A 26839-nucleotide genomic window follows, 5' to 3' on the forward strand; every position below is an offset into this window, starting at 1 on the left:
TAGTAGCTACACAGAAAGTAGAATACAATTGCAGGGGCCTTTCTTCTAGGCCCTTCAACATAGTGAGGAGAAGCTACCAGTGAAATATTCAGTTATGTATCCATACAAAGGTAGCTTACCAGGCCTTTCGAGGGCCGTAATGAAGTAGCTTGAGCTATACTTGGAAGCCATTTCCTCCTAATTAGACCAATGTTTCCCAAACTTTGGTCTCCAGTTGTTTTTTGGACTACATTTCTCATCATCCCTGACCACTGGTCCTGCTAGCAAGGGATGATGGGAGTTGTAGTCCAAAAACAGCTGGACACCCAAGTTTGGAAAACCCTGCTCTAGACTCATAAGAGCTATGGATGCTGTTATAAAACCAATAAAAACCTCAAGACACCCATTTCCTTTTCTGCTTGAGAGAGCCCAGCCGCTGGTGTTTAAAGCCCGTCACTTCCGTGGTAAAATGTAATGAAAGGATCCGTTCTGCCTCCTCGTCCTTTTAATATATCCGAAATCATAATGCCCAGTTCCGTGGTTTTTGCCGAGTTCTGCAGTCCGAAACCTTACACGGGCATCCGCTCAGCGCCTGCCGTCGGGAAATGGGTTTATATGGGAATGGTCCTCCCAAGCGGCAGGCGGCGCCCTTCCTGCCCAGGACCTGTCTGTGTCGACCGTTACAGGAAGCCGTTGAAGCCGGCATGGCAAGTGAGAAATTTTGAAGAGTCCTTGCCTCTCTGTACGAAGAGCTCCAAGCGACGGCCCCCGCAATCCAGGCTTCCATTGCCCTTTGGCTTCTCTGCCTTGGAAACATGAAGGCCCGTGTGAGCCTCAGGCGGCTTCTCGCCTCAAACAGGCGTTGCCACAAATCCCGCCCCCTCCGCTTTCTTTGCCTTGACTCTTCCACTTCCTGCTCCGGGTCACGAGCTTCCGGGGAGCGGGAAGACTCAAGAAGCGGCAACCAGCCTGCGGCTCGCCTCCGAGATGGACAAGTCGGCTCCTTTGACAGAGTACGCGAGGGGAGAGGAGCGGGGGAGGGGAGGCCCGGCGAGAGGTGTGCTCTCTGCCTGGTGCGGGCGGGAGGGAAGGGGGAGCCTGCAGCGAGCGTGGGCTTTGTCCGCGTGCGCGTCCGTTGGCCGGGTGGGAGGGAGAGCCGTTAGCTGAGCCTCGCGCGCCAGCTGATAGGCGCTCGGAAGGTTGCCAGGCAACGGAGCGGCCTGCCCTGCCCAGCCCAGCACGGCCCTCCTGTTTCCCACAGTGGACATGAGGGCAATATTGAGCAGCCTCCCTGAGCTGCCCTTTGACATAAATGCAGCCGTCCCCCTTCTGATAGCCTTGTTCTCCATGAAGCTGCCCAATCCCTTCTTGAGAGCGCTCCAAACTAATGGTCAACCACCACGTCCTGTGGCAGTGAGTCCCACAGTTCCACTTTTCATCCGTTCGCATATGCTCATTTGGTGGTTTTAAGGTGGGGCGCTTAGGATGAGGGGCTCTCGCAAAGTCAGGTTATTAGAAACCCCACTGCTGCAGGTAGATGACCAGGCCATTTCAGTGGTGGCTCCTTGCCTTCCTTAAGGCAGGTTTGCCTGGCGGTCTTGTCGGTATCATTTGGGTGTCTGGCCAGATTATTTGTTTTACTCAACGTCAATTTGAGTTTTACTATCTGATTGGACTGTTGCTTTTAGTTTGTGTTATGTTTATGTTATGATGTTATGCATTATGTTATGACCTCGTGTCTTTTGTAACCCACCCTGGTACATTTAGGTTGAAGGAGCTAAATAACCACATTCTGTCGTGACACTTAAGCACACTTTACCAAAGCAAACTCCCACCACCTATCCTTAGTTTCACAGACCAAGTGAAATGGAGCTTCCTGGCCATCTGAGTATCAGATGCTGGAGGTGACTTGCTACCATTCTGTGTTGCAAGCTTCACAGAGACATTTGGCTGGCCATTGCTACGGTGCTGGACTAGACAGAGAAGAGACACCCCAAAATTAGTTCAAGGTAGAGAGGTGGGGTCTAAATCTCAAAAATTATTTTCCCATCCAAAAATTAGCCATTCCTTTGATAGGAGGCAAAGTTTTTCCGTGCTTCAAATTGCTTTTCTTCCTCCCCACAATTTCCCATGTTTGCAGAGAGAAAAGGGAAAACATATTTTTTTATCAGTGTCACAAAACCATGTTGCGTTCTTCACAGAACACATAATTAATTAATTGCTGCAAGGTGCAGGAATTTGTCTACCACCATATTTTAGCCATTAAAGGTAAGTAGAAAATCCAGGTTTAGTGGATGTCTGCCTCTGAATGCAAGATGATTCTGTGGAAAATAACAGTGAAAACCATCATCTTCACGCCCAGCTTGTGAGCCTCCAGAGGCATTCGGTTGGCAGCTATTGGGAAAAGAATGCTAGTAAACTGTATAGGAAACGTGCCCTAGGTGAATACCAAGATTGGTTAATACTGATGCACCCCTAAATGTTCAAAGATGGCAGAAATTATCTAATGTGCAGGTAGAGTCTTCTTTTCAGCGTCTGGTTCTGTCGAAGATTATTATAATTAGCTGATTGCTAGAATTTTGCTGTTGAGGATATTTCTTTATTAGATGTAAAGTTTCAGATTTCACACATGCAGATCAGGTAGTGTAGAACAATTTCGTTCAATTATTTTTGGAAGTGTCTCTTGTTTCAAATTATAATATGAAATTTTAGGTTCACTTTAAACTTTTATTATTTAGAAGTAATTAAAATAAAATGATATTGTTGTTGTTTAGTCGATTAGTCGTGTCTGACTCTTCGTGACCCCACGGACCAGAGCACACCAGGCACTCCTGTCTTCCACTGCCTCCTGCACTTTGGTCAGACTCACGTTGGTAGCTTCAATAACATTAGATGTTTGTATTCTTTTCAGGAATGATTTTCAAAATATGCCTACTCCACAAGAAGCAACTCGGCCAGTTCGGAAGCAGAGTTCTAAAAAAAAAGTTTCTAGTATCCTTTTCCTTTGGTTTTACTTAAAAACATACTCATATGATTTGTGAGCTAGACATTATCTCTTTAAATGATAATGTTTTTTTTATATAAAGAAAGGTTAATTCAGGACAGTGCAGAGTAACATAATTTATTTTCTGTTACACATAATAATATAATTTAATATGATTTTGACCATTATTTTGCTTCATGATTTGTTACTTTTTGTGACAAGTAGGTCGTAAGACCAGGCGAAAAACATTTTAAGATTTGAAGCTATTAAAATTCACACCCAAAGTAAGCTTCAGAAAATGAGATATTTCTCAGAACTGCAGCAGGAGTGGGAAAGGTAACATTTACCCACATATGCCTGTTCTGATCCTGTTAATTGTCAGCATATCCTTCACCTGATTCAATTTGCGTTTGTAAAAAAACTGCACTTAAGCAATGGGCTTCCTGGGAAAGATGGAATTTGAAGGAATAATGACATAGACTGTGTTTACCAGAACTTATACTTTAAGATGGCCAGGAACAACTGCAAACTGAGGCAGAACTTTGAAGCTTATTTTCTTAGCTTGATTCTCTTTTCTTAGTCCTTGCTTCTCTGGATGACAGTTCAAGTGGCATGACAGCAAGAGGACTGACAGTCCCCAGGACTCCAGGACTCGGGCGGATTTCACGCTCCTGTAAGATCTTTTATACCTATTGCCTTATTTGATGTACACTTTAGTACTTAAATTTACTATACTTCTAAGTGTTTACATCCACTATTCCTTTCACTCCTAAATAGTTTAGTTAAAATTAATTAAAATAGCATTAAATACTAAGCATGATACTGGTTTTCTGTAAGAGGGTGAAGTTTTATTCACTATTTCATCTCTGCTGAGTTTCAGCAAGGGGCTACCCCACCCCTCGCCATGTCTTGCTCCTGTTCCTGTTAAAAAAAATAATTAAAAACAATTTTTCTCCAGTTACTCCACAGAGTCGGAATTCTATGAATCAACTGAATATGTCTACCATCATGGGCACAGGAGGAAAATCTCCTTATCTTGTGCATACTCCTGGGCACCTTGGAAATGTGTCTATGGTAAGAACATGCAAAGTACAAATGAGCAGCATTTAGAGTCTTTCACCCATCATAGGGTACTTTTGCAACATTTAACAGCCAAATTCCAATTCTGCAGTTCTGAGTCTATGAAATCTTGTGCATGTTTATTCAGAAGTAAGTCCCACTGTACTGAGTGAGGTGTTCTCCCAAGTAGTGTACATAAAGTTGCAGGTTAATATTTTTCTTTTTTGTCCTTTCTAAAGTGAGGTACCTGTGAAAATGTAACTAGAGTTCCAATCTAGAGAATCAAAAATAATATAGTATGCTTAGGAGAGAAATGTCTATACTCTCCTAACAAATTTGTGCTTGTTAAGGGTTTCAGCCATTCCTGGGAACAGGGAATTTTCATCCCACAACTTCCATTTTTCTTTCCCAATTGATAGACTATATTCTGTGACTACTGAACATGCTCACTCCTCACTGGACTGGCCACCTTAGTTTGTTTTTTTAAGTTGTACTTTATCAAATCTTGGGACTCGGTCTAAACATGCTATTACCTCCCTTTTATTTCTCAGTGCCCCTGTTTCAGCTCTGACCATTAGCATTCACTCATCTGAGTTTGCTATTAGAAGGAGTGATGAGAAGAGCAGCTAAGATTGGTTATTTTAAGTTCTTAGATATTCTTCAATGTGTCCAGAAACTAGAAAGACAGAAAATGCTCCCTGTTGTATCATTGTGACATCACTGGATTGTTGCTTTAGCTACTGTTACTGAGGCTACTGCTCCCTATTATGTGATTATGATATCAGAGGCTTGTAGCACTGGCTACTGCTCTTGGGCTAGTCTGTCACTGTCTCCCCTGCTGTCATAATGAACGCTGCAAAATCTAGTCAGTCTTTTAAGGTAAGAAGTTTTCAGCCCTCATGTAAATGGAAGGTGGGGATAATGATCTACTGCTACTGAAGCTGGGTTCTCATCAATTATCTTTCTTGATAATTTGCTGTCAATTTGTATGTCATAAAAACTTGCCTTGACAACACACCTTTTAAGGCTAATATGTAGTGTTTAGATAGGTAGAAGACTGAATGGCTAGAAGGAACTTTTCTTCCTCCTCTCACATCATTAGGAAATCTAGGAATGCATAGGAGAGTCATGTACCAGTAGGGTGCAGTTTTGTTAAACTCCCTTGTTGGAGCAAGACACGAGATTACAGGTGACTCCTTCCTTTTAAGGGAAAAAAAATCATCACCACGTTCATTCAGTCATCCCATCCCTATTTCAACCAGAGTACATTTTCATGAAAACTGCAATATCTACAATGGTGATTATTGTCTCTTTTGCTGTTGACTAAGTCTGCAATCGAAACTCTTGGTGTTGGCTGGCAGGGCTTAACAGAGCTGTCCTGGAGCTCTCCACTGGCAAGGAACTTGGCTGGTAGCAATTTTACCCAGTCACACACTTGGCAGGCAGAACAAGGAGCTCTTCAATGGCAGAGTGATGCTGGCATCATTGCAGGCAAAGGCTGGTAGAGGCTGATGGGGCTGAGCTGAGGGTTGCTTCTGCCCTGTCAGCACACATAGTTCAATGCAAAGGGGGAATGGACTCCCCCATAAGTAACAGATGGCTGACATTGAAATCTGAAATTGATCTTAATAGGGTTTTTATTCTGTGTATCATATTGTGTGTTTTAGTTAGATGACAATGACTGGACAACTTCACTCTCCCCTCAACATTCAATCATGTTCACAAATTTAGAGTACAGTGGTACAGAAGATATCACTAAGAGTGCTGTCCTGTTGAAGGAGGATGATCCTGGGGAAGCAGGTGAGAGCTCACTTTTTGCCTTTGCTATCTGTTACGGCATCAATGCCTGTTGTTAAAAGCATAAGGTATCCTGTTGTAGGATAAGTAGCTGGTCTAGTTTTTCTTCATCCAATCCAAGGGATAGCTCAGCTGGTAGAACATGAGACTCTTAATCTCAGGGTCATGGGTTCAAGCCTCATGTTGGACAACAAGATTTCTGCATTGCAGGGTGTTGGCCTAGATAATCCTAGGGGTCCCTTCCAACTCTACAATTCCATGATTCTAAGTAGATCATAGTCTTGGAAGAACAGTACCATGGCCGGGGACAGCCATAATAACTATTACGCTGTCATATATAAAATAGGTACATTTTAGGAAGTTGGTTAAACTACATTGTACATTTCCACAGGCCTGATGTTGTTTTTTGTACAGTTCTGGGTTTGCTTTTGGCGCAAGATTTCAGAATTGTAGTGCTGAGAATTTATTTAGCTACATTTCTTTTCCTGTGTCTAAATGTTTGACTCCCCCCCCCCCTTTAAGTCAGAGACGGAGAACCTGTGACTCTCCAGGTGTTGCTATACTCCCAGCTCCCATCAGCCTCAACCAGCATGGTCAATGGTCAGGGATGATGGGAACTGAGGTTCCCCACCACTGCTTTGAGGAATGCTTAGATTATGTCAGTTTCACCCCATCAATACTTCCATTTTTTGTTCTAAAGAACATCTGCAAAGGAGAATGTATTATCAAATGTGCTTTGAAACATTGTGCTTAGTGTACAACTATTTTAAAAATCTTGTTTTATATATTTTAATATATGTACAAAACATAGACACTACGAGTGTTAAAATATAATAAAGGTGAACTTGTTCCAAGCTAGACTTGTTCTAAAGTAAGTTATTCTAATTAACACGTTTCTTCTTCTAGCAACGAGGAGTATGTACTCCGATTTTCTACATTCCCTTTTAAAACACACTTCCACTACCATTTTTGAACTCGTAGATGAGTACGAAGATACTTGCAATAACCAGGTATATTGTTATGTCCCTTTATGTATTCATTACTTGCTGAACCAAAATCATTTTCCCTCAGTGAATAAGCATAGAGTAGTACAGGCAATGTCACTGCCGTATATATGAAAAGAGGGTTACTGTTGAGAGTGCCTGTAGTTCATACAGAGAGCTCTCAAAAATAGCTTCTGTACAGACTCATTTTGTATAAAGCTACAAATTACAGTTTCATGTAATTGTTTGGGATTTGTAGCTGAAGATGAAGATTTGAACATCTTTAGCAATAAGCACATTGTATTAGTCCCTAACTACAACATTTGTTTAATTGCCTTTGATTGCATTAATCCCGTTACCAGTGCATCTTCCATTCTTCCTCTCTACTTGTATTCTTTTTACTGTCAGCAGGAAATTACTTTGTTTTTACTTATGCTGTATAAAGCAGGGTCACCTACCCCATGCCCGATAGTGTGGGGCAGGTATGGACATACCTACAATGGAACAAAAGGGAGCCTCAAGTGAGCCCCTGGTTGTTCCTTTGCAAGCAGGGCTTCCTGTCAGTACCAATCAGCTGACAGAGAGTGCTGGGGACACAATCCCCTTTGGCAATCCCCTTTGAACTTTTTATAGATATAAGTCACCCACTGATTGGATCCAGTTCCAAACCTCTGTTGTAAAGCACTACACAAATTCCACTATACGAAGAATAAAATATTGTGTGAGAGAAGAAAAGATGATATAACCCAACTGTTGATTTGTTTTTTAAATACCAGGTGAACATTCTTCAAAAAATAGTGTACCGAGCTACTCCTGGGCAGCAGAAATTTTCAAAAACTGCCAGTGTGTTGTGGCTTCTCAAGCAAGAGATGGTAACTTGGAGACTATTATCCTCAATTTACAGGTAATTTTCCTGAAAGCCTGCTTGTGCTTTTCCCCCTCAACGCTTAAATTTACTTTGCAGTACAACCACACCTAATGTACATTTAACTTGTGTGATTTCAGCCATATGTGGTTGAAGGCTGACTGGCTGAAATTGCAGAAGTTAAATCCAAGGAAGACAGAGCTTAAAATCTCTTTTTGTGCCAAGTCTGCTCTTAGCCTTGCTTGAGGGGAAGAGGCCCTCCCAGCATGCCAGGTTTGAGATGCTCTCGCAATATCTCACAGGGCCATCCGAGTTCCTGCAAGATTTTGCATGAGTATCCTTAGACTTCCACAGCCGGTGTGCTGATCGAGGGGTTCTAGCTGGTGAACCAGTTGGAACTGAAAAAAGCCAGCCACCTGAGCCTCCAGTGATTAGGTTAGTTAAAGTGTGCTTGGCAGACATTAGCAAACCAATATAGGATGTGGCAGTTGAATGGATGACACAATGTCACTTACTTTGGAATATATCCAAATACAGTGGGTGATATAGTCATACTGGGAGTAGAGTCACTGAAATCAATGGACTTAAAGTCCATTGATTTCAGTGTCCCTACTCTGAGTATGACTAACCTTGGATATTGTCCAATATTAGAAAAATAAATCTAACTGCACTATAACAGCATCCTCAATAGGAACTCTTTAAAATCCTCAGTAGAACTTTGAGCACATAAAAGTTGTAAGGTACAAGGAGGGAGACCAGGGTGGGGATATGACAGGTGCACACAGACCTTGCAATTTCCTTATCACTGTATCTGTGCCAGTGGGGTGAAGGGGATATAGGACCCTCCTGGACATTGTGTATGAATTGTGCCCTATGTGTACTTGCGGATTTCAATGAGATATATGTAGCTAAGAAATAACATGCAATGCTAATCCTCAATATTGTTTGCTTTAAATCCAGGGATAGGATACAGTCTGCTCTAGAAGAAGAAACCATGTTTGACCTTGCAGTAAGTTTTGTCAGTCTTTTTCTACTAAGGGACAACTTACCCACATTGCTTTTTACCATAGTATTACATTGTTAAAAATACATAATAGAGATAAAAACTACAGAACTAATAAAGCATATTGTATTCTTAGTTTCATAGAGCATAGTGGATGTGGATCCATTTAAGCACCCGCACTGTTTAGCGATCAGTTAAGCATATAATTGTCAAATATGATTAAACTGTTCAAAGTGTTTCAAATAGAAAATAATTTTTGATCATGAATCATGCTTCAGTCATTTGAACATAGGTTTTGTTCTTCCCTAGGCTATAAATGCTAGTGAAAAGACTGTTATAAACAGTCTGTTCCAGAGAGATTCATTGGTTCGACAAAGCCAGGTATGACACAAAGTAGGGATGTGGAACATGTTTTCTTACAAGCACTCCATTCCCTTGGGAGTAATCTGTCAGGGGTGGGGGCACATGCCAGTGGTGGTTAGGGCATCAGAAAAGGGCCCGCCCACTATTCTCTCCCTCCCTCCTTGTTCAACAAGCCATCAAGGGAGAACACATCCCTCCTGCACGAGGTCAGAACTGATTGTTTTGTTTTTAATATATATACATTTAAGATATATATATATATACATTTACAGTGCTACCTTGGTTCTAGAACGTAATCAGTTTCGGAAATCTGTTCGACTTCCGAAACGTTTGAAAAGCAAGACACGGCTTCCGATTGGCGCAGATACCCCAGAAACAATAGCTGACTGCCACATCAGACATTCGACTTCTGAAAAACATTCAAAAATGGAAAGACTTAATTCCAGGTTTTTGGCATTCGGGAGCCAAAATGTTCGTGTACCAAGGTGTTCAAGAACCAAGATTCCACTGCACTTAGGAACAAGTCTCCTTAACACCAATGGGATACTTCCCATATGTGTTGCAAGAAAACTTTTTATTGCTCTTCGCAAGGCTTAAAAGGGCAGCATTTGATAGAGGTTGCAATCCTATGTCTACATCTTTGGAAGTAAATGCCATAGAATTTAGAGGACTCTGCGCAGTGTTGGTCTGATGCATCTTTGTCTACCCCATAATCAAAGTGGAAATTGGGGGAAAGTCTTGTTTTACATTATTGTTAAGTTTAGTTTAATTTTCAGTTGGTGGTAGACTGGCTAGAGAGCATTGCCAAGGATGAAGTTGGAGACTTCTCTGATAATATTGAATTTTATGCAAAGTCTGTATATTGGTAAGTTATTGACCAACTACTGATCACTCTTGATATGTGCATGCTGCTGGTTCTTTATACCATATTCTACATAAACATCTCAAGCAATTGATTCAAGAATATATATATATATATATATATATATATATATATATATATATATATATTATACAATTATTACATGACACAATCCCTGTTCTTTAAATATTAGAGACATGGAAATACTGCATTTTTTTGCTATATCAGTTTTGTGATGATTCCTAAAAAGCATGTTGAATAAACTTTATGTAAAATTGTTACTTATATTGGGCTTTAATTTATTTTAAATATGGTAGGTATTAACAAATCTATTAAACTCATAAAGGTTTATAAAAATTACGCTTTACATTATTGCTGTGCATTATTCTTACACCACAGAATTGCTAAAGACAGGTCTGCTGAAACACTGCATCAACTTTCACCAGCTGTAATTTAAAAAGCTCAGTTAATTGTTTTTTTTAAAAAAAAAATCAGGACTAATTAAATATATTTTGTTAAAGAACCTTAATGCATTATAGTGTTGACAATAGAATATTTTACTTTAGTATGTATTGCTGTTGAAGTAATGATATGCCTTGTGTTTTCAGGGAGAATACTCTGCACATCTTGAAGCAGCGACAATTAAACACTTTCTCTGGGAGCTCAAGGCCACTAGTGACTGAATTAGTAAGTGCAGTTTACTAAATCCAGACGTTAATTCAGGGATGGGGAATCTTTTTAGATCCTTGATTATTATCAGGATCTGCCTTGCTGGCCATATTTGCTTTGCAAGCCCCCGCTGCCCCAGTCCCTGATATCAGACTTAAAAGGGGAGCAGGATGAGATTCCAAGTATCCCCATACCTCCCTTTTAAGCTTCCAAGATCAAGGAGAAGCAGGGAGTCTTGTAAAAGACATTGCGACAGCCCTTGCAATTCTCTTTGAGCCTTTGGCTATCTTTGAAGTAGCTTGCGAGTGAGAGCTGCTTCAGATGGTGGTTTTGCACAGGAATCTCCATTCCACTGATGAGCATGGATTAAATCCTGCTCCCTTGGCTGTGCAATGGAGGATCTTGCAGGCAATGCAGGATTAAATCCTGTCCTCCTACCCATCAGTTGAGGTCGCCAGTAATGACAGGTGTGCAGTTGGGCTTTGTTTGGAGGAAATGGTCTTGTGGGCCAAAGCAGACCCCCTGGTGGGCCAGGATTGGCCCACATGCCAGAGGTTCCTCTCCCCTACCTTAATTGAACAATTAGCAGTTTTCTCTGTTTGATGAAAATTCATCAGTATTCAGGGTAGATATTTTTTAACTGGAGATATACTGCCCTACTTTATCAAACTATGGTCCACCCTATGTCTCCTCATATGAGATTTTACTGTGCAACTATTTTATGCAGAGTTAGGCAATTAATTAATAAAACCAAAACAAGAGTAGATATACTCTGGCTGATAACCCAGAAATGTAACAAGTCAAGGTAGCCTATAATGGTTTAATGCAAATCTATGCATCTGATGAAATGTACTAGCTCACGAAAGCTTACACCATAGTAAATGTATCTGTCTTTGTTGTTTTTGCTGGTAGAGACTAACACTGTTGTCCCTCTGGAAATGGGAAACAGAACAGCCTCCAACAGGAACCTCCTGTCCTTTTCAATGACTTAGCTTAAAAGCAATATGCAGGGAGAAATGTGCTTTTGCAGTTGAAAAGAATCAGTGCAGTTTTTCTATTTAGGACCCAGATGCTCCGATACGGCAGAAAATGCCACTTGATGATTTGGATCGGGAAGATGATGCACGGTTACTTAAATTCCTTTTCACTCTCATTAGAGCTGGAATGACAGATGAGGTAAAAGAAATGTATTTCCATTTACTTAAAGGGGTGGGGAACAGGTGTGTGTAAGTCATTGGGTACACATGCATGCCCATGCACACATACAGTTTATAAATGCTTGCATGCATCTAGTGGAACCTCTGAAGAATGGGCATATTTGTACATAGATCTTTGGTACATTAAATGCTATTAAGTGCCATAAACTACATAAATGAGAAAATAAGTATGGATTATGCTATTAAGTTTGAGAGTAGAATCACAAACAAAAGTTGCAAAAAATAATTATCTACTTCACATGCTTGTTTGCTTGAATGCTGAAATTGACTTTACAAAGTTCTACAAACACACCCACCCACCCACCTATATATATGTGTGTGTGTGTGTGCGCGCACACACGCTCTTTTATAAGAAAAGCCATAGAACTTGAGTTCCCCACATCACCCTTTATACATGAACTCAAAGACTGAAAGTTTCTGGTTTTAACTTGGAATTGATCTCTGTTTCCTATTACACCTTAATTTAGGAAACTGTAGTTTATTCTAAGTGTAGGTTAGCAAAACAAGATCTGAAGCCAAGGTTTGATCCTGGTTTGTTTGAACTATCCTTCTAAGCCCTAAAGAGCACTTCAGGGCTCCTGATCTAGGGTGGCTGGAACCCTGAACAGGAACATTCATTCAGGGGACTGGAGATGCACTACGGCATTATTGTCATCATCATCACAATAATCAGGTCCTTGCATGTCATGTGGTTTTATGGTGGAATGCACCATATTTTTCCAAGTATAAGATGATGCTTTTTGCTTTAAAAAAATAATAAAGGCACAAATTGGGTGTAGTCTTATACACGGACAGTGAATGCAGAGGGGGGATGTGCAATTAATGGCAGCAGCAAGGAGGAGATTGGCAGTGGCGATTGGGCAGGTGATTGGTGGCTGCGGCAATTGGGCAGGCGATTGGCGGCTGTGGCAAGGCGGGCAGGCAATTGGTGGCTGTGGCGAGGTGTGCATTCGGCAGTGACTGTGGCAAGTGGTGGGCAGGCAGGTGTGCGATTGGTGGAACTAACCTTCCCCCCCCCCCAAAAAAAGCTAAAAAACTTAATTTTCGGTTAAAAAAATAGGGGTTTCCTTATACATTGGGGTGTCTTATACATGGAAAAATACGGTAAATGTGTTTCTCTCAAAAATCGCCCACTCCCTTTGCTTACTTTATAGGCCCAACGATTGTGCAAAAGATGTGGACAGGCTTGGAGAGCTGCAACGCTTGAAGGGTGGAAGCTGTACCATGATCCTAATGTGAATGGAGGTACTTAAATGAGACACACAAAAACTGGAAAAAAGATGCATGGCCCTGTGTGCACATTTGTTCATTTTACCTATCTTTTCAAAGATTTATTCTGGAACCATCTGAAGATGCACACCATCAAATTTAGTGAAAATTTGATGAAGTGGTTAGGGTCCATCTAGCAAAAAGAGGATAGGATAAGCTTATAAAGTCTTAGCTATAATCCCTGCCTAGGTATTTTCTTTGGAATAAGGGTCCAGATATCTTGGATTGAATATGCATAACAGCAGGTAGATCTTGATATCCAGGAACAGGCTATGTTCAGACTTCTTGTTTTTGATCTTCTAAATCATTGTTTGGAGGAGCTATAACAGGGGTAGGCAACCTAAGGCCGGGTGGCTGGATGCGGCCCAATCGCCTTCTCAATCCAGCCTGTGGATGGTCCGGGAATCAGCATGTTTTTACATGAGTAGAATGTGTCCTTTTATTTAATATGCATCTCTGGGTTATTTGTGGCGCCTGCCTGGTGTTTTTACATGAGTAGAATGTGTCCTTTTATTTAATATGCATCTCTGGGTTATTTGTGGGGCCTGCCTGGTGTTTTTACATGAGTAGAATGTGTCCTTCTATTTAAAATGCATCTCTGGGATATTTGTGGGGCATAGAAATTCGTTCATTGTTGTTTTCAAAATATAGTCCGGCCCACCACATGGTCTGAGGGATGGTGGACCGGCACACGGCTGGAAAAGGTTGCTGACCCGAGCTGTAATGAGTCCTATGTTCTCTTGTTCGCTTGCACTCTTGACTTAAATAGATAACATCCTGGTTTGAGCAAACCACTGTTTGCAGTTATATTGAAATTGTAGTTTGAGTGAGGCCCTTGAAACAGGACTGCAAAACATGAATTACAGTGGTGCCTCGCAAGACGAAAAGAATCCGTTCCGCCAGTCTCTTCGTCTTGCGGTTTCTTTCGTCTTGCGAAGCAAGCCCATTAGCGGATTAGCGCTATTAGCGGTTTAGCGGCTATTAAAGGCTTAAGGGATTAGCGGATTAGCTGCTAAAAGGCTATTAGCGGCTATTAAAGGTTTAAGGGATTAGCGGATTATTTGCTAAAAGGCTATTAGAGGCTTAGATCAGCTGAAAAGAGGCTTAGATCAGCTGCTAGGCGGCTTAGCCATCAGCTGTCAAGCAGCTTAGCTAACAGCTGTTAAGCGGCTTGGGAAAAAGGGGCGGAGGGGGAAAAAAACCCAGGAATCGCAAGACATTTTCGTCTTGCGAAGCAAGCCCATAGCAAATTCGTTTTGCGAAGCACCTCCAAAACGGAAAACCCTTTCGTCTAGCGGGTTTTCCGTCTTGCGAGGCATTCGTCTTGCGGGGCACTACTGTATAGTCCTAGTTTGAAGGACTAATTCAACCCTATCTGCCAGTTCAAATGTAACATCAAACTATAGCTTGATCGACCCAATAGGTTATCTATTAAATTGAGGGTGCAATGGGAGGAGGAATCACATAAGTACCCAAATGTGTGATGGGACAAAAATGAGTGGTCAGATGGAGAAGAGGGAGGAGACTGGGAGGAGGAGGTGCAAGAAGCTGAAGAGGTTGATACAACACAGTCTCCAATTTCTTGGGAAAAACTCTGGAGAGTGGGGACTTTCTGTCTTGGCAACTGATCTATGGGAAGACGACCTACCGGGGATGAGCCGCTGTGCTCATTAGTCTTGATACACTGCCAAGTCTGTGCAGATTGTGTTCTTGCTAAGAAACAAGTTAACTCCAACTTGAACTGCTGGCTTGTTCTTGTCACCAGTTGAAAGGCTTGAGGACCCTGCAGTAAACTATCTAATAGAGCCTATGCACGGTTCATTACCAGCGTTCCTTCTCTATCAGCATTCTCATTTAGATGTACCCTTTGTTCTTACTTGAACATAGCTGTAGTAGGATAGTGAGACTGCTTTGCTTATCGATTAGATAGCCTTCAGCATCTTGATTGCTCTTTGAGAAAAGTTTCAGAGAAACTGAAAGTGGATCTTTTGCTGGACAGTACAGTTCTCCTAAGTTGCTGAATTAACCACATATAAAATTACTCTCTACACATAGGAACAGAGCTGGAACCTGTAGAAGGGAATCCGTACAGATGCATTTGGAAACTAAGTTGCTGGAGACTGGCAGAAAAGGTAAGAAGCATGTAGTTGTGACAGATTCTGTTTAAGGAATTTTTTTCTGTCATTGACTTTCAGTAGATATTGGATTGTGTACAACAGTGTCTCTCAGCTGAACAGAAAGAGAAGCAATTTTCAGCTATTCCCTCTGCAGTCGCCCACATCTCCCTAAAACTGTTCTGGATGTTACCTCAACCCTCTGCAGCGGATCTGGGCAGTTTTGTGGCAGCTGAAGGATGAATAACTGAAAATTGCTTCCTATTGTATTCCATTGGTGGAGGTCTTACTGTTGCTGGATATAATCTATTGCCACTAAATAGTATTTTATGTAATAGCTAATCAATTGATATTAATAGAAATTGTTAATTTATTAACAAATAAGGAACTGGAGACGGGGTGGTAACCAATGCCAGTCCTACTCAGAGTAGACCCATTGAAGTTAATGGTTCCTGTATTGGATGCTGAATTAAGTATACTGGTGGTGGCTGATGTATTTGATTAACTAATGCTATATTACTAACTGTTCTCTGAACCTTTCAGAAGATACCGATTATTATGATTGAGTGAATTAGTGTTTAGTACATTTCTTAAATAGCTATAAGCAAATGATCACAAATAAATATTTTTGAACAATTTTAGGAGCAGTTTGACAAATACGAGAGAGCAATCTATGCAGCACTCAGTGGAAACCTCAAACAGGTATGATATATATTAATAAAATAACATCTTGTTGAGACAGCTTAGCAGAATAGACGGAGAACAGCCAACACACAGGCTGCTGTGACTGGGGAACTCTAAAAAGTATAGTGTGCTTTTGGGTCTTTCAGGGCTTCACAAATAGGGTAGACCAGAAGATAGTGCTCAGAATTTACTATAGCTAAGTTTGTGCTTGCTTGCAGTAGCAGGCAAACAAGCTAGGCTAGCCTTTATTTGTGCTCAAAAACTGTTAACATTTTAATGACATTTTGAATACAGTTCTCTTGGATTTCCTATTAATTCTTAGCATTATTAATGATTTCACATAGAGATAAAAACGTAAGTTGAGACTAGCACACGTGCATTGCGATATGACAAGCTTCTTGGCATGCAGCTTGTTCCTGTCATAATAAGCAGTGGCTTACATTGAAATCTGAATGCGGCCAGGCTAGCTCACATCTTTTGTTAATATGCTTATTCCAGAACTATTAATTTTGGCTCTCTCTATTTTCCTTTGCCAACCTAAAGCTTCTTCCAGTTTGTGACACCTGGGAAGATACAGTTTGGGCACATTTCAGGATCATGGTGGACACACTTGTTGAACAGGAAATCCGTTCATCGGTGATGACCACAGAGGAGACAGAAGACCTCCCCAGAGAGTATTTAGAAACAAAGTCAGTTATTATTTGTTACTTAATTAGCCATTATGTAATATTGGATTAATTGCTGTTAACTGCAGTTTCACTTACATGTTTGAATGTATTTTTTCCCCTATATATTTTGAAGCTGGACTTTAGAAAAGGTGTTTGAAGAACTTCAAGCAACAGATAAAAAGGTAATTTTGAATCTTAATCAGAAGAGAGAAAACTTTTTTTCTTTTATTGCACACTTTTACAAGGCAGTCCTGTATATGTTTACTCAGAAGTAAATTCCTCTATGTTGCAGCCTTAATCCTAATTAGTTAATATAATCCTATAACATAAACCCTAAATAGTTAATAGTATAATTCAAGCCCAAAAGTTTGCAGGCAGTTCCATACTATGAAAGTTACCTAGGTCTCAGGAAAGTGTTTCCCTAGTAATCTTAGCTTTTTTGGCTATCACTTGTGGATTACTTATGCATATTGGATGTACCTGAACCTCAGAATACAGGCAATTCCTTGTTTACGTGGAGTTTGTGTTCTGGGTCATTGCGCTTGTCAGCAGTCATGCATAAGCCCATCCCGCCCCATTCCACTGCTGAAACCAGTGCACACATCACGGTTACTCCTCAATCAGTTGTGCACAAAATGGTCTCCTCCTGTGTATCCATTCTGGATGAAAATAAGAACTTAATGTTCATATTTTCTAAAAATAGGGTGAAGGTTATTTCAGCAATTTACCAATAGGTCATCTTCTTCTCCCTGCTTTTCTTTTTTTATTCTGTATTGGTTTGTTTTTTTCTTTTGTTTTGTATTTATTTCTTTTCTATTTTACCTTGGTTTTATTTAAAATAGAGGTGAATAAAATAAAATTTAACCATGTGTTCTGCAAAGAAGTACTTCCTCTTTTGTTGTCTGAATCTTTAAGGATATATGGTGTGTCTTCACAAATTATAAACTGCTTTTCAGAGAGTTTTGGAAGAGCATCAAGAACATTATCATGTGATTCAAAAGTTCATTATCCTGGGAGATGTGGATGGTAAGTTTGCTTTAGCGATAATTGAACTTTCACTAATTTTGTGTTATGCTGTGCCTCAATGGCAGCTATTTTATGATTAGTGCCCACAGCACTTTCTTGAAATTTAAGTTGTGCCTGCAGGCCCAAAAAGGGTGGCGACCCCTGATTTACACTATCCATTTAAAGCAAAGCACAGCAAGCCCCCCCCCCCCCAAAATATCTGTTTATTAGTGGTAAGGTGAATTGAAACTTGTTATTTTCTCAGGTTTGATGGAAGAATTTAACAAATGGCTCTCCAAAGACAGAAATGTGCTCCCAGGGCACCTGCTTCGGTTCATGACACATCTCATTTTATTTTTCCGCACTTTGGGACTACAGACTAAAGTAAGTTCTTGTAATGGTGCCTGGGATATAGGAAAGAACTGGTGATTCCTCTCCTTTCACTTGTGCAACCTAATCATTCTTTTTCTCCAGCTACCAAGCTGGGTTTAAGAGCTAGATGGGAAGGGAAACAGACCAGAGCAACACAACAAAGAGAAAACTTTTTGCTAGTGATTCTTTAGTGGCTTCTTCCCCTCCCCATTTTGCTAGTAATAAAAAGAAGCATGCCATATTTGGCATGTAATGCTAGTTTAATTAAAAATAGTAGTCTGAGAACTGTTTCAACAGAAAGCACCTATACATCGCAATTGATATTTGACTATAAAGCACTTATGGGGAACTGTATTGAGCTGGCAGGCTACTTAGACAGGTGAATGAGGTTGCTCATCTGACATTAGGTGAAACATTACGCTTTGTAAAAATTCTTTGTTCCTTTGCATGGATCAGCTGCACACATCAGCTCTGATCAGGAGTTCACAATCCCAGCAGGCTAACATTTGGCTCTGGATTTGAAGTCCTGGATGCAAAACCCTACTTGCAGCAGGGATCAGCTCCACTTAGGAGACCCTGTCCCAGGTGGCTTGCATTTGACACCAAATGCAAGCCCCCACTTGCAGAGGAACAGTCAGGAGTGCACTTGAAGGCTCCACATTGTTCCTTTGTAGCCATGGCTTCCCCTGCTCTACATCTAATGATATGTCAAACATGGAGGGGGATGACCTTATGGGCCAAGTTGGCCTTTGGGCAGGAGATTCCCCATGCATGCTATAAAGAATAATTTGCAATATGTATTTTTCCACCATAATTTGTCAGTTGTTTTTGTCTAGTTAAATGGTTTCCTTTCAAGTAAAGTTTGGGCTAAGCAAGAAACCCATAATGTTTTGTGTAGATATAGAATAATGAGGGAATGGTAAAAAAGATGTATGTCTGTGTAAGCAAACAATATCTGTACCTCTACAGCGGGAGTAACTTGCTGATTAAGGGAAAATCGGGTCCTGTTGTACAAGTAAATATCCATAAAAGAACTAAAGCCTTTCTTGTCTGTGAGGTAACGTCAGTATCCTCATAGTCTTCATTTTCTGTCTATCCCTGAAACGTGCAAGGTTAATATAACAAAACTCCAGTTGTAATGTAACAAATTTCCAGTTTAGTTTTTGCTGATGCTGCAAAGCTATTCTCCTTCCCAGAGGTATTAAGATGGAATGACTGATAATCAAATATCACATAGTAAGAATAGTGTCACCTGTTATGGAATGCCTGACATCTGACAATGCTCAACTGTAACTCATTTGGTTCCAATCTAGACTCAGTCATTTGTCTTAAAGAGACCTGGATGTAACTAGCGATTTTCAGATAGTATAGAAAGGTAACAGTGACTTGGAAATTTAATTGACATTCTTAAGTAATGTTATTAAACCTAGTAACTTTTTCCATTAAGGAGGAAGTATCGGTGGACGTTTTGAAAACATACATTCAGGTAAGTCTTTAGATGCAATATATCATCTACAATAAGCTCTAAAATTACTAGAACAGTTTTCATTTCTTAAAATGGAAAGACAAATAGCAAACCGTTTGCTGAAATATTTTGGCTATTTTTAACACACCTTCACAGGGACGACCATTGTTTATACAAATAGCTTATGGGTTGTCTTCATAACTGCAGAGTGTCATTAGAATAACTTGAAAGAAAAAAAAGCATTATCAGTTTTTAAAAACATGTAGAGATAAATTATTCTGATTTTCTCTCGTGTGCACAAATGAAATATAAATTGGGCAATGCAATAAAACAAATTTCTTTTTAAATTTCTTTTTATGCTGCAGTGGTTAATTTTCTCTCGTGTGCACAAATGAAATATAAATTGGGCAATGCAATAAAACAAATTTCTTTTTAAATTTCTTTTTATGCTGCAGTGGTTAATATGTGAGAAGCACACAGATCTTATAGCATTTTATGTCAGTCACTTGCCTCAGGATGTAGCTATTGCTCAGTATGCTGCGTTCTTGGAAGATGTCACGGAGACAGAACAACGTCACCATTGCCTAGAGTTAGCAAAGGAGGCAGGTAGGAAATTTTGTGAATGATTTATTTGGAAGTGGTATTCTCTTTTCCTGGGGAACATTTAATTACATCTTCTAAGTGGGCAAGTATTATTAAGCAGCTATGTCCAAGTTGCAGTATTTCAGTTGTCGTATATACTACCAATTGTATTCAACTAACTTTTAGTCTAAGAACACAAAATGAAATTAACACACCTAAGTTAGTCACGAGTCCACTCTGAGTAATAGTTGAATACAAAACTATAAATAATAACTTTAAATTTGTTCAGCATTGGATTTAGTTTTGAAGCACCCATAAACTTGTTTTAATTTTTTAAAGACAGACTCTGCCCTGCTATGAAATCCTCACCACCATTTTCTACAACCCTTTGTCCTTGAAAAATACCAATCTAACCGAACTGAGCATATTTATCAATATTGCTGATGTATCCTTATTGGTACTCCTGCTCAGTGGATGTGCCCTTCTTTTTTCTTTTCGTGACATTTATTTAAAACCAAAATTTCCTCCTATAAATTCCTCCTGTTTCCTCATATCTAACTCTTGTATATTTTTCTATTTAAAGGTCTGGAAGTAGCAACTATCACTAAAACGGTTGTTGAAAATATTCGCAAGAAAGATGCTAGCGAGTTCACTCATCATGATCTTGCAATAGATACAGGCACAACAGAGGTGAACAGTGGTGCTGTGTTTCTTAACACTTTTTCCCCAAATAGAGAAGACTGGGGGTGGGGGGGAATCAGCAGCTGTGGAAGAGATACTCATAATTTTAAAATAAATTGTATCCCTTGTATTCTATTGACCGCAGTATGTGCCAAGTACTGCTCATAGTATTAGTATTGACATGGATTCAGACCAAAGCTATGGTAAAAGGGGAGAGTTGGGATTATTTTCTCATGTTGCAATTCTTGAGAGTGTTTAATTGTAATTTATGCTGTCCACCAAAATACACATTTGTATGGCTTTTCACCAGTACTTAAACATTATTTGTGCCAAGATTACGGATGAATAACTCAAATTTTATGTTCCAAATGAATGGTGGATGAGGCTAGCTAATAGTGAACTGCTAATTTTTCAAATACTTCCACTGTTTGAAAGTAAAGATTTTGATAGGCATCCATGGAAAAGTTCTATGAAAATAACTTTATATTAGATTTTATATTGTGAAAGCTGTGGTTACCACCCAGAGAGGTACTTTGGACATACCATGGAGTGTTGAAAGTCAAACAAAGCTTTTTCTTGGAACAGTAATACTCATGCCTTAGTCACAAATTGTTCTTGAAACACTGAAGATTTAAATGCATTTTGTCGCAATGATGGAAATCTGCTGTTAGAGAAGCATAGATCTAGTGCTCTGCTTGCCATGCTAAGCGAGTCATGTAGTTTTCTAGATTGTGACCACTGTCTTTAATTTGTTTTGTATCCTCAAAAGCTGACTAGTAAATTCGTTTACTATATATACTGAATAGATAACTTTTTTTTCTAGGAAGATCAGCTGAAGATTGATGTAATTGACTGGCTGGTATTCAATCCTGCTCAGAGGGCTGAAGCACTAAAACAAAGCAATGCTATAATGAGGAAATTCTTAGGTACTACAATATTAGCCATCAGTTTGAAACTAGAGAAAATATTAAGGAAGTATGATGAAACTAAAAATGACTTACTGATACTCTTTAAATACAGCATCAAAGAAACATGAAGCAGCCAAGGATGTGTTTATAAAGATTCCACAAGACTCTATAGCAGAAATATACAATCAATGGGAAGAGCAAGGAATGGATAGTCCACTTCCAGCTGAAGATGACAACGCTATTAGAGAGCATTTATGTATTAGAGCTTACCTGGTAAGACTGTGACTTAGGTCCCAAAAAGAGATACCTAGAAGACCTGCCTCCTAATCAGATATGTTGAGTGTGGGCTAATCTTACTCAGTCATGAGAGGAATGCACTCTATTCAAGCATATGGACCCTTTTTTAAAAAAAACAAAAAAAAACACCCTAACATTCTAGAGCCAGGCCCCATCTCCTCTAAATCAATGGTCTTCAGATGCATATTTAATAGTCTGTCAAGGATCAGGATGTCAACAAACCCATTACTATGCCTAACTGTGTACACTTACCTACATGAAAATGTCTAAACATTTCCAACCCAATTTAGGAAGCCCATGAAGCCTTCAATGAATGGTTTAAACACATGAACTCGGTGCCACAGAAGCCTGGTCAGCTTTTACAAGCAAGTTTCACTGAAGAAGTTGCCTATGAACTTAAAGAGAAGAAATATGAGGTAAATAGAAAGGAAAGGTAAAATTCTCCCATCCTTCTATCTTGCCAGTTGGCTAACCCTGTGCTAGTGAGATCACATATGTGATTCCATCCGGATGTTGGATGACAACTCATATCAACCTTGAATGAACGGCTGTGCCAGCTTAGGACTAATGGAAGTCATCTAATTAAACTGGATAGACCCAGTTCATAATATTAACAAGCGGGTAAGACAAAACTCTGGGTTCCACTTCATTGGCAAATTTAACTGCACATTGACAACTGCAGTTAAATAACCAGCAATCTGCTGCTCTTTTGCAGAAGAGAGGCAAACTGTTAAAACTGTGCAGTGTAGAAGAATGTCAGCTGCACCACTTACTCTGGAACAACCTGTGCTGTAACACTCTCACTCTGAGCTTATTCCTAAATTAATGGAAAAGCATGCAATACATTGTGGTGAAGAAACAATGTGTGTTATGAAGATTTGAAAGATTCACTTTGACTTTTCTTTTTCAGATGGACTATAGTATTTGGAAAGGTCTCCTGGATGCCCTTACAGCTGATGTGAAAGAAAAAATGTACAATGTCTTGCTGTTTGTTGATGGAGGATGGATGGTTGATGTCAGAGAGGTAGTGCATACATATTTGAAGTAGACTGTGAAGCTGCCCCTACCCAGTAATAGGCTAGCAGTATTGCTTCCCAGGCTAACATGCTGCAGTGCCGTTGCTTAGTTTTCGTTTACCTATGGCTTGATTGCTGATTTGGTAATGCTTGTTCCGTGGAAAACCTAGGAATATTTAAGATTTATTTAAGAAATAACTGCAAGATGACAACTATGGTTTTAAAATGCTAATACTTTACTCAAACTGTAAATTTGAATTATTGCAGTATCTTCTAATTTGGCTAGTTTTTGGAGGTCAGCATCCTAAGACTATACGAAGAGCCCTGTTGGGTCAGACCAAAGGCCTATCTCATCCAATGTTCTGTTATCTCATTGACCAATTATCTACCTATGGGAAGCCCACAAGCAGGACATGAGCGCAACAGCACTGTCCTGGTTGTGATTCCCAGCAACTGGTATTCAGAGGCATACTGCCATTGATACTGGAGATAATATAATCTTCATGACTAGTTGCCACTGATAACCTCCCATGACGGTTGTGTTGGTGCAGGATTTAGCATTATGATGTTTCAATTTTGAGTTTCCATGTGATTGTTAAACACTAGAGTAGAGTTTCTTAAAACTGAATGTGACACTTCTGGTTAAGACTATTCCACATTTTCTTACCAAGGGTGCTGAAGATGACCCTGAGCGTACCCATCAGATGATCATGCTGCGAAAACTCTGTTTGCCAATGATGTGCTTCCTCCTTCATACTGTATTGCATAGCACAAGACAGTATCAGGAAGACCTAAGGCTTGCTGACTTGATTTCATCAGATCGACATAAACTCTACATGGTAAGTTCATTTGCTTTAAGTTTTAAATACTCTGCTTGCCTATCTAGCTGAAATAATCCACACTGTAACAAGCACTTTTGTCTTATTGTCTGTATTTGTCAAATTCCAAAGCACACAATACATTAGTCACACTATCAAATAGTGTTTAAAATTTCTGGGAAGAAATTGGGTGTGGCACACATCCAACACTGCAGCTCTGCTGGCACAAAGAGGTTAGGTGCACATAACAGAACTTCCTCTCCAGACACTCAAAATTAGCTGTGAAGAGTTGGTTGACCTTTCGGAGAAAATCTGGAGGGGGTGCACTAGTGGAACCCTGCTGGTGCAGTACTGGATACAACACTGTATATTTAGGGGCTTTCTTTTAGCACTTCCAAAATAAATTGGAATAATGCAGGACACTAGTACACTAACAGAATAAAGGAACAGACAGTCCCAGTCAGCATAGCACCCATGAGAGTGAACAGTCCTTATGACTATGTACTTTAATGGGGGGGTTTTCGAGAAAGCCAACTTTCTAGTTAGGGAATGCACAGGTGGGGCCCCAGTTGTATATTTTTGGGAGAGTATCTTTTTTAAAAAGCATTTCTGAACTGAATTAAAATTGTCAGCCCCATGTTTTAGGATTATTTTAGATAAAATACCATCACCCTTTCCTGTACTTAGACTGTTTAACTTTTTTCCTCATATAATAAATGCTTACAGTGGTATCTGTATCTATACCCTTAAGTTATTCTTATCTTCCTCTTCAGGTATTTTCTAAGGATGAACTCCAGAAGCTGCTGCAGAAGCTAAGGGAGTCTTCCCTCATGCTTTTGGATCAAGGTCTTGATCCTCTTGGATATGAAATCCAGTCTTAGTTCCACCATTCTAGGTTATAAAAATGTTGAATGGTGGCACAAGTAAATGTAAGGTTGGGCCCAAAGGTTCTCATACTCCAGGTGAAAGAGGAAGGAAACCTTTGATTCAACGCACAAAGTTTGGCATAGAATTTTTGTTTTAACGATGTTGCAGTGCATTGACACTAGCAAAATGACTTTCTATGTATGTAAAATGACAAACCGTTTTGACATTTGTATTTTTTTCCAATAAAATTTGAAATGACTGGTTTACTAGGAAATAAGTATCTTTAGCACATAAATGTGCAAAATGCACTCTAAATAGATGCCTCTTGTTTGCTAGATCACATGGTTAAACCTTCACAGCTGTTCATGAGTACAGCTTACTGTCTTCCAGGTAAAAATCCTGTTGCCTGTCCACCTTTTCTCAGAACAGAAGCCCTTTCTCCATATTCAGCCTGACAACCAAAGGCTTTGTGTGACTTTCAAGTGAGAGTGAAGCATTCCAGATATATACATGTATTTATATAAAACACTGCTGCTTAAAACAATGGAGGCTTAGGATACAAGCATCACTGGTATTCCAGCCTTAGTGTCGGGCTACTTACTTGACAGAATTTCTCATTATCAAGAAAAAGTACCCATAATCCATTGCAAGGACAGATTGAAAATTTAGGGTGCAACCCTAGCTCACACCACTTCCCAGTGGGGTTTACTGGAGTTTGGAGCACCACACTGGCAGCTCTGCCGAGCATGCTAGCTGGGAAAGAAGGTGAGGAGGCAGGCACACCAGCTTGGAGCTGGCATAGCACTTTGGCCCAGTGCTGTCATGATCCTGAAGTGGCTCAGTCCTTAGGCCCTGCCCCTGGAGTGCCTTGTGGGGATGTGGTGTGGTGGTCTATTTGCTGTTGGTGGGGAAGGGACAGGGCTGTGAAATGAGTGGTTCCTACAATTTCCATAATTGGTGAGAAATAGTTTAAACTGACCATCCTGTTTGCTTAACAAAAGGGCGAAAGACTTTTGATAGTAAACCATTATTTGAACCTGACCATCTCTCCACAATCTTATTGAGTTGAGTATCCTGTACTTGACAACTAAATTTGCATATGTTAATCCTTAAGTCAGATGTGTGTGAACTCAGGATATTCCTGAATGCCTTTCAGTAGGAAGCTGGACTCAGGCTTGTTCCACAGTCACCAAAACTCATCATGGAAGGTCTCATGTCATATTAGAATTATGTCAACCTTATGCCATGATCTACAGAGATAAACCATATAAATTCAGATTAACACACCTCACACTGTTAATTCATAGACTCATAGAACTGTAAGTTGGAAGGGACCCTAAGAGTCATCTAGTCTAACCTACAATGCAGGAATTTTTTTGCTCAGTGTGGGGCTCAAACCCATGACCCTGAGATTAGGAATCGCATGCTCTACCAACTGAGCAACTACAAGCAAACATAATTCCATTTGATAATGGAAACAACGTGGACTCTGCTAGAATACCGTTATGTTTATTTATATCTCACATTTTGCTCCAGACAGGGATAAGGATATGACAAAATCTATTGTAGACAAAAAAAAAATTATTGTTTTTCTAGTTCACAAATGCTGTTCTTGCCTACAAGTCTCATTATAAACACAAAAAGACTGGTAGGTGCCAGTGAGTGTGTATATTTATGCAGACAACTTGTATTGTTGTAAGCCAAAAGGATCTTATGTATGAGGCGGTCTTAGCTCAGCTCACCCTCAAATTTTGGTATTTCTTCAGTAATCCCTCTAATAATGACCTTGAGTAGTTGAGTGCCTATTAGTTTGGAAACGAAGAACCAGACCTATTTACATATAGGGGGGGTGTATGTATATATATGTGTGTAAAATATATATATTAAAAAACAGCCTGATATGAACCTGTGCCCTTCCAAATCGTTCCTGGCAATTCAGCCCATGGAAATGCCTCCAGTATTTTGTCTCTTACCCCATTGCCTGGAGCTAGAAGATTCTGCAATGCCTGAAGCAACCTCTCAGCTTGAGACCTTCCAGCTTCTTTTGGACACCCAACTCCTAATGGTCAGGACGGATGGGAGTTTGGGGGCGGGGGAATCTGGAAGGCCGCTATAAAATGACAAATACATCTTAAAGAGTTTCAGCCATGCACCACCTTTGCTGGCTACGCTGTCAAACGGGGAAGGAGCCGTTATTTTTCCGTTGTCCCCCCACTAGTCCAACGGTAACTCATTTGCCCGAGAGCCAGCAACTGCGGCACCACAGGGCTGCGTTAAGGCGCCTTCTGCAGCGCGTAGCCGTTAAACAGCCGT

General features: G+C 40.1%; 1 protein-coding gene and 1 long non-coding RNA gene across 7 annotated transcripts; one reads left to right on the top strand and one right to left on the bottom strand.

The window, feature by feature from the left end:
• The first annotated feature begins 50 nt into the window (after positions 1 to 50).
• Positions 51 to 24800, top strand: NUP107 (nucleoporin 107). Of its 4 annotated transcripts, none has more exons than XM_083399529.1 (28): positions 51 to 992; positions 2891 to 2970; positions 3543 to 3635; positions 3921 to 4036; positions 5689 to 5821; positions 6725 to 6828; positions 7578 to 7705; positions 8627 to 8675; positions 8979 to 9050; positions 9809 to 9897; positions 10503 to 10581; positions 11626 to 11739; positions 12935 to 13025; positions 15105 to 15181; positions 15806 to 15865; positions 16391 to 16536; positions 16649 to 16697; positions 17472 to 17541; positions 17786 to 17904; positions 19340 to 19378; positions 19813 to 19963; positions 20523 to 20629; positions 21444 to 21546; positions 21641 to 21801; positions 22116 to 22241; positions 22736 to 22849; positions 23513 to 23680; positions 24433 to 24800. In XM_083399529.1, exons 1-28 carry the CDS (start codon positions 967 to 969, stop codon positions 24538 to 24540), a joined length of 2772 nt encoding a protein of 923 aa, XP_083255655.1. In that variant the 5' UTR covers positions 51 to 966; the 3' UTR covers positions 24541 to 24800. The 4 variants fall into 4 exon arrangements, with proteins under 4 accessions (XP_083255655.1, XP_083255656.1, XP_083255657.1 ...); XM_083399530.1 differs by lacking the exon at positions 51 to 992 and adding an exon at positions 1122 to 1392; XM_083399531.1 differs by lacking the exon at positions 51 to 992 and adding an exon at positions 2503 to 2619.
• On the bottom strand, positions 19473 to 26820 carry LOC310658255. Of its 3 annotated transcripts, XR_014502137.1 has the most exons (5): positions 26500 to 26673; positions 22963 to 23007; positions 22078 to 22220; positions 19868 to 19941; positions 19473 to 19580 (listed from the first exon to the last, which is right to left on the bottom strand). It is a non-coding gene; the product is annotated as an uncharacterized lncRNA (long non-coding RNA). The 3 variants fall into 3 exon arrangements; XR_014502135.1 differs by lacking the exons at positions 22963 to 23007; positions 26500 to 26673 and adding an exon at positions 26683 to 26820; XR_014502136.1 differs by lacking the exon at positions 22963 to 23007 and having other exon boundaries at positions 26500 to 26774.
• Between the last annotated feature and the right edge of the window lie 19 nt (positions 26821 to 26839).

The sequence above is a fragment of the Podarcis tiliguerta genome (assembly GCF_965153285.1).
Source record: "Podarcis tiliguerta genome assembly, chromosome: 10".
NCBI classification, from domain to species: domain Eukaryota; kingdom Metazoa; phylum Chordata; class Lepidosauria; order Squamata; family Lacertidae; genus Podarcis; species Podarcis tiliguerta.

What these genes read in the sequence shown, in the direction of transcription:
- NUP107 (XM_083399529.1), top strand. Translation starts at nt 967, where the DNA reads ATGGACAAGTCGGCTCCTTTGACAGA. An exon ending in AAACCATGTTTGACCTTGCA is followed by an intron (nt 8,676 to 8,978) that starts GTAAGTTTTGTC and finishes GTTCTTCCCTAG; the next exon opens with GCTATAAATGCTAGTGAAAA. An exon ending in GAGCTGGAATGACAGATGAG is followed by an intron (nt 11,740 to 12,934) that starts GTAAAAGAAATG and finishes CTTACTTTATAG; the next exon opens with GCCCAACGATTGTGCAAAAG.